Consider the following 7036-nt stretch of genomic DNA (forward strand, 5'->3'; position numbering starts at 1 on the left):
CATCTTATGATTCTCTTGCTCTAGTGGTAGGATGCTCAATGAAGATTCCAGCTCCTCCCCCAGCAGAATCAACTAGATTTCCAGTACAAATTACAAATGGAGTGAGGATAGTTTCTGCTATGCTGAAATACATGCATCATATCTCAGTTTCCTCTTTTTTTTTCCTTTTAATGTTTTTTATTGATTTTTGAGGGAGAAAGGGAGAGGGCTGGAGAGATAGAAACATTTATGTCAGTTGGCTGCCTCCTGCACGCTACCTACTGAGGACTGAACCCAAAACCCAGGCATGTGCCCTGACTGGGAATCAAACCAGTGACCTCTTGCTTCATGGGTTGATGCTCAACCACTGAGCCACACCAGCTGGGCTCTCAGTTTCTTCTTTCTCACAGATTTCAAGAAAATTCTTCTTGATCTGACTTTCCTCATTCATGCTGCTGTTTTAAGTCTTTTTCTCTTACTATGTTCCTTAATGTAGCCTGGAAACATTCTCTTCATTCTTGTCCATCTGAGGCTCTTAAAGGACTGTGCTTACTTTTTGGATCCTGATTTTTTTTTTAATATCAAAAGCCATTTTTAGATATTAATGAAATTTTTATGGACTAGGTTTGATAATTTTGTTTCGTGTGAAGTAATGCTTATTCAATAAAATATTCATTTTAAAAACAGATACATACTGAATTTGTTGGGTTAAAATAACAAGATGCCTGGGATAAGCTTTTAAAGACTTTAACTAAAAACAAATAGGAGACTTGACTTGGGGTGCTGAACACACAATACAATATACAGATAATGTATTATAGAATTGTATGCCTGAAACCTATATAATTTTATTAACTAATGTCACCCCAATAAATTCAATAAAAAATAAAACAACAATAATAACGTACAGAAAAAGCAAATGTGACAAATGCGATAGTTGTTGGATCTGGATGAGGGGTATAGAGATTCATCATATCTCTTTTTCTCAGACTATTCTCAGTCAGTTGCAATAAATTTGTCTGCTGTGTCCCCAACACCAACCTCTGCCTACTTCTGATCCATCTTCCTCACTGTTTGCCAGGTATCCTTCTAAAAGACAAATCTGATCATATTAAAAAAGATTCTGAAGGGTGAATTTTGTGTATGTGGATTATAGCTCAATAAAACAAAATCTTCTGAGGTGGCCTTGCCTATAGAGTTAAAGGCCAAACTCCTTCACTGGGCACTCAAAGCCCCCAAGGCGGCCTTTTGGTCTCATCTTTCCCAGTGTGCATTAACCACACTGCTAGTAGTTCCCTGTCATGCCATGTGCTTCCATGCCTCCATGCATGCATCTGCTCATGCTAGGCCTTCTGCCTGGAGTGCTTTATCCCACAGGCCGACTCCTCATTGAAGTCTTTCCTAATCTGCCAGAGTGGAACTACAGAAATCTGTTTAGACTGTCATTCTGTAGTATACTTCATGCATGTCTGCTATGGCTTATATTAAATAGTGCCTTGATTTATAGCAATTTACATATATGTCTATTTCCTATACTTTACCTTGAATCCCTTCAGAGCTATGTCTTATTCATTTCTTAAGTCCTTTGTACCTAGCATAGTCCTTTGTACCTGGCACCTAGAGGGCATTCAGTAAATTAAAATGCACTTTGAATGTGAGAATGAGTGGAGTGATGTGGGGCACTATTATCCCCTGAGAAGGGACTGAGTGAGGATCCTAGGGCCCTCATGGCACTTTCCTTTTAGGATCCATAGGCCAAGACTGGCTTGGTGTCTCGAGGCAGCTCAGAACTAAAGCCTGGAACAAGCAGCTGTATCCTGATTGGACAGAAAACCAGGGGCATGACTGCTGGAGAGGTGGGAACTTGGCAGATTCTGGGGAGGGCATGGTGGAAATGGAGTGGAGAGAGAACTGGGCTGAATGTAGTTTGAGAAGAGAAGAAGGGGAAGGGTATATGGGGAGGGGAAGCCAAGGAGTCCCAGCTAATGCAACTGCCTTTTCCAGGTGGCCCAGTGTCCTTGAAGGTCCGTAATGATGGGCCTACGCTGGTTGGGGCAAATGTCTCCTTCTCTATTTCCCTGCACTTCCCTGAAAGCCAAAAGGTGCTGCCAGATGGGCAGGTCATCTGGGCCAATGACACCAGCGTCAATGGTGAGTACCTCTCTATCCCAGGCCCTCATTCCTATGTCCCAATTCCCTAGTATCCCCAATGAGCTCAGGGAATGCCCCCTTCCACCTCTACTTTAAAAAAAAACAAATTATATATGTAATGCATATTCATTGTAGAAAAAGTAGAAGACACAAATAAAGTGTGTGTGTGGGGGGGGGTGGATTATAGTCGCCCAAATGGGGTCAGAAGACCAAGTGGACTTAGAAGTTGGATGGATTTGGATTTAAACTTGTTACTAGGATGTGACCCTGGGCAAACACTTGTTTTGTGCTTCCGTTCCCTTATCTGTAGAATGGGGATGATACCTACAATGAAAGGTTGTTGTAAGGACTAAAATGTGATAACATATAAAGAATTCAGCACAAGGCCTGCCCTGGCCTATAGTAAAGACTCAATAAATGTTAGCTGATACTGTTATTTTTACTTTTATCCCATTAGTTAGAGCAAATCTCTCTAAATATATGGCTTTGATATATGGCCTTCCAATCTCTTTCCTGTGTAAGTATATACATATGAATCTAATTGTAGTTTCCATTCTTTCCACTACCACCCTAAATGGATTATACCAAGGGGAATACACTTTGCAGCTAGGGGGTATTCCCAGAGCCCCCTCTGAGAGCCATATTAGGGTTTGGTGTAATGCCAGGGTTTACAGGTGACGCTGTGTCTGCCTTTCAGGGAGCCAGGTGTGGGGAGGACAGCCAGTGTATCCGCAGGAACTTGATGACGCCTGCATCTTCCCTGATGGGGAGGCCTGCCCATCAGGCCCTTGGTCTCAGAGGAGAAGATTTGTTTATGTCTGGAAGACCTGGGGTGAGGACTCCCTGCTCTGGCCTGTCACCCACACTTGAATTCACCTCTTCCTATCTGATTCTCTTTCCTTTTGGTCCCATCCTTTAAGCTCTGCAAGTTTCCCTAATCATTTTCCTCCTGGCTCCTGCCTCTTCCATAGCACCTAGCCCCCTCCAACTCTATAATAGTTCTTTCTGGGAGTCCTTCCCCAATTATAGTCCCATTCCATGGAACCACTCATTAGGACTCCTTCCCTGGCCCCCATATCACCACTTTCCAAATACCATCTAAAATTACCATCCTAAATCCAGCTGACCTTCCTTCTCTGGTGCTGTCTCTAATCAGTCTTCTTCAACCAGTAACCCTCACCTCTCCCTGCTTTTCTTTCCAAAACCCTCAGGCCAATACTGGCAAGTTCTAGGGGGCCCGGTGTCTGGGCTGAGCATTGGGACAGACACAACAGTGCTGGGCACAAACACCATGGAAGTAACTGTCTACCACCGCCGGGGGTCTGAGAGCTACATGCCCATCGGTCACGCCAGCTTAGTCTTCACCGTTACTGGTAAGGATTAGGAAGGGGCAAGGCCAATCCTACAGCAAGAGAAGGTGGAGAGGTTTGGCTGGACTAGAAGGGGAAAGGGGAAATGTGTATAACCTTAAAGGGGCAGAACCAGGACACCTGGGCAAAGGATATGGGGCTCGGAGCCAGTGAAGAGACAGTCAGCTTGACGGTGGAGGTGTCCCTGTGAAAAGAGAAGCTGTGGCCCAGGTGGTGGTTCTTACCTTTCTTGTTTCCAATCCCAGACCAGGTGCCCTTCTCTGTGAGTGTGTCCCAACTGCAGGCCTTGGATGGAGGGAACAAGCACTTCCTGAGAAACCAACCTCTGGTCTTTGCGCTCCAGCTCCATGACCCCAGTGGCTACTTGTCTGGGGCTGACCTTTCTTACACCTGGGACTTTGGAGACAGTACTGGGACCTTGATCTCTCGGGCACTTGTGGTCACTCACACTTACCTAGAGTCGGGCCCAGTCACTGCCCGGGTGGTGCTTCAGGCTGCTATTCCTCTCAGCTCCTGTGGCTCCTCCCCAGTTCCAGGAACCACAAATGGGCTTGTGCCAACTGAAGAGGCCCCTGGCACTACAGCTGGGTTAGTGCCTACAGCGGAAGTTGTAGGTACTACACCTGGTCAGGTGCAAACTGCAGAGTCCTCTGGAACCACAGCTGTGCAGGTGCCAACCACAGAAGTTTTAGGTACTACATCGGTGCAAGTGCCAACTGCAGAAGGCCTAGGTACCACACTTGCAGGGATGCCAACCACAGAAGGCATAGGTACCACACTTGCAGAGATGCCAACCGCAGAGGCTATCGGTACGACCCCTGAAGTGTCAACTGGAGAGCCCTCTGAAACCACAGTTGTACAGGTACCAACCACAGAGTTGGTGGAGACCACAGCGGGAGAGGTACCCACACCTGAGCCTGAGGGTCCAGATGCCAGCCCAGTCATGCCTACAGAAGGTATTACAGGTAAGAGGGCCAGTGTGAATGAGGTTTATTGAGGTGGGGCATTTGTAACTAAAGAGCTGAAAGACTTCCCAGGACCCAGTTGTTACGCAACCCGTTGCCTAGCAATGGAGTCCCCTCAGAGGCCTCACTGGTTTTAAAGCCCTCAGGTCCCTCTTAAGGCCATGGAATAGATGTGTCCAGGAAGTCAGGGCCTTTCCCTAGGGCCTGGGGGAGAGAGCTCGTTGCTTCTCTATCCCCGAGAGCTGTTCTCGGAGGGACAGGCCAGGGAATGACAGACTGTGGTTATTTATAATATTTATATCTCATTTTCTGCTCAAGCGAAAATGCATGGAAATCTTTTCCAGATTCTGACACCATTTCCCACCCCTGGATTCTCTTCCCAAAGCAGATCAGTCTGGAATTACAGCACTGAAAACGGGAGAGTGAGAAAGTGACACTTAGATGAGTTAAACCAGGGGTCCTCAAGCTACGGCCCGCGGGCCACATGCAAATACAAATATTGTATTTGCTCCCGTTTTGTTTTTTTACTTCAAAATAAGATATGTGCAGTGTGCATAGGAATTTGTTCATAGTTTTTTTTAAAACTATAGTCCAGCCCTCCAACGGTCTGAGGGACAGTGAACTGGCCCCCTGTTTAAAAAGTTTGAGGACCCCTGAGTTAAACATATGTTGAGTATCTAGCCTAGGGCCTGGCACAGTGTGGGGTATGATAAATACTTGTGATTTTTAAAAACTCTAACTCTACCCCATCTGTGAGACTGTGGGGCAGTAATTTCTCCATCAGGGCCTCACTTTTCTTATCTATACAATGAGATTTCCCAGGTCTTGTCAGATTCCAAGCCTGGATCTAGTAGCTCTGGCTCTTCTAGGAATAAGCCTGCTAGGCTTCTGTTTCCAGGTGAGTCATTTGTCTATTGACTTCTCTCCTCTCCTGCCAGGCTCCCAGAGCCCCCTGCTGGATGATACAGACACCTTAATCCTGGTGAAGAGACAAGCCCCCTTGGATTGCGTTCTGTATCGATACGGTTCCTTTTCCCTCACCATGGACATTGTCCGTGAGTCCTGCCTGCTGTGGGGCTGGCGGAGGGCGGTGCGGGCTGTCTCAGGTTGCCAGTGGAAGCATGCTGTGGAAGGAGCTGCTCACATGAGCAGGAATACCTAAATCCCAGAGTTTTCATTTGAAGGCATGGGGATGGGATTAGGGAAGCAGCCTAGGGATTTCCCGTCTGTGGGCCTTTAGGGAATCCTGATAGAGGAATCCCAGGCTTAAAATCTTGCAACTTTGTAGAGGGCATCGAGAGTGCTGAGATCCTGCAGGCTGTGCCATCCAGTGAAGGGGATGCATTTGAGCTGACTGTGTCCTGTCAAGGCGGGTGAGTGTCCCACTGGTGGCCCTGAGAACTCCTGGGTTGACTGTTAACCTACTCTCTGGTATCAAGGGTTCCTTCCCAGACCCCCTGACATAAGATGTCACCTCTCCCAGGCTGCCCGAGGAAGCCTGTATGGACATCTCATCGCCAGGGTGCCAGCCCCCTACCCAGCGGCTGTGTCAGCCTGTGCCACCTAGCCCAGCCTGCCAGCTGGTTCTGTACCAGGTACTAACAGGCGGCTCAGGGACCTACTGCCTCAATGTGTCTTTGGCTGATGCCAACAGCCTGGCAATGGTCAGCACCCAGCTTGTCATGCCTGGTAGGTACTTGGACAGGAGCAGGGATGAGGAAGGGCAGTGGGCAGAGGCTATCTGTCAGGGAGCAGACACTGAAGCAGAGCCTGGGATTCTACTCACAGGTCAAGAAGCAGACCTTGGGCAGGCTCCCCTGTTCGTGGGTATCTTGCTGGTATTGGTGGCTATGGTGCTTGCATCTCTGGTATACAGGTGAGAACCCCACCATCCAGCTCACACTCCCTTATTCCTTATTTCCACCACTCACTCTTCCTCAAGGGGAAGGATGGTGTCTAGGAAAGAGCCCAAACTTGGAACTTAAACAAGTGTGGGCTGCATTCTTGCTGGTGGGATCTTCGGGAAGTAGCTTAACCTTTTTGAACTTCTGTAAAGTAGGAAAACTAACACTTATCCTGTGGGCTGTTGTCAGGATTAGAGACAATGTGGATAAAGCACCTGGTTCTGAAGCAAGAATGCAATAAGTGATTATATTGGTGACTATTGTTATTGGCAATATCAAAGGTGGAGGAGGTTAGGTGAACTGAGTTCTCCACCTGCAAAAAGGGCAGATCTCTAGGCCTGGAGTCCTCAAATAGGGAAGTTCGTAGGGAGAGGGGAATGGACAGAGGCTACCACAGAAACAAGAGAGGATGAACCCTGTTGGTGAGGAGAAGGTTGGGGAGCAAAGATCAAGGCCAAGTAAACCTGAAATATGGGTGTGTCCTTTGCAGAGGCACAGACAGGCTGCTCTTGGCCATTGCTAACCAGTTTCCTCCTTTTCCTCCCAATATCAGGCGCAGACTTATGAAGCAGGGCTCTGCTGTCTCCCTTCCCCAGCTGCCACAGGGTAGCACCCACTGGCTGCGTCTGCCCCGGGTCTTCCACTCTTCCTCCATTGGTGAGAGCAA

The 7036-nt window shown here is 47.6% G+C and overlaps 1 protein-coding gene across 1 annotated transcript in view; it reads left to right on the plus strand.

Moving 5' to 3' along the window:
- The window catches only part of PMEL (premelanosome protein), a gene marked incomplete at its 3' end in the record, with an annotated part of 37919 nt that extends 30885 nt beyond the window's left edge, over positions 1-7034 (plus strand). Inside the window, exons 3-12 of the mRNA XM_023757946.1 lie at positions 1725-1835; positions 1984-2130; positions 2828-2962; positions 3342-3503; positions 3746-4465; positions 5404-5520; positions 5754-5838; positions 5949-6154; positions 6254-6341; positions 6923-7034. Of these exons, the coding sequence (XP_023613714.1) occupies positions 1725-1835; positions 1984-2130; positions 2828-2962; positions 3342-3503; positions 3746-4465; positions 5404-5520; positions 5754-5838; positions 5949-6154; positions 6254-6341; positions 6923-7034 (1883 nt within the window). The remainder of the gene's footprint in view (positions 1-1724; positions 1836-1983; positions 2131-2827; positions 2963-3341; positions 3504-3745; positions 4466-5403; positions 5521-5753; positions 5839-5948; positions 6155-6253; positions 6342-6922) is intronic.
- Between the last annotated feature and the right edge of the window lie 2 nt (positions 7035-7036).

Source organism: Myotis lucifugus, unplaced genomic scaffold, assembly GCF_000147115.1.
Source record: "Myotis lucifugus unplaced genomic scaffold, Myoluc2.0 scaffold_119, whole genome shotgun sequence".
Lineage (NCBI taxonomy): Eukaryota > Metazoa > Chordata > Mammalia > Chiroptera > Vespertilionidae > Myotis > Myotis lucifugus.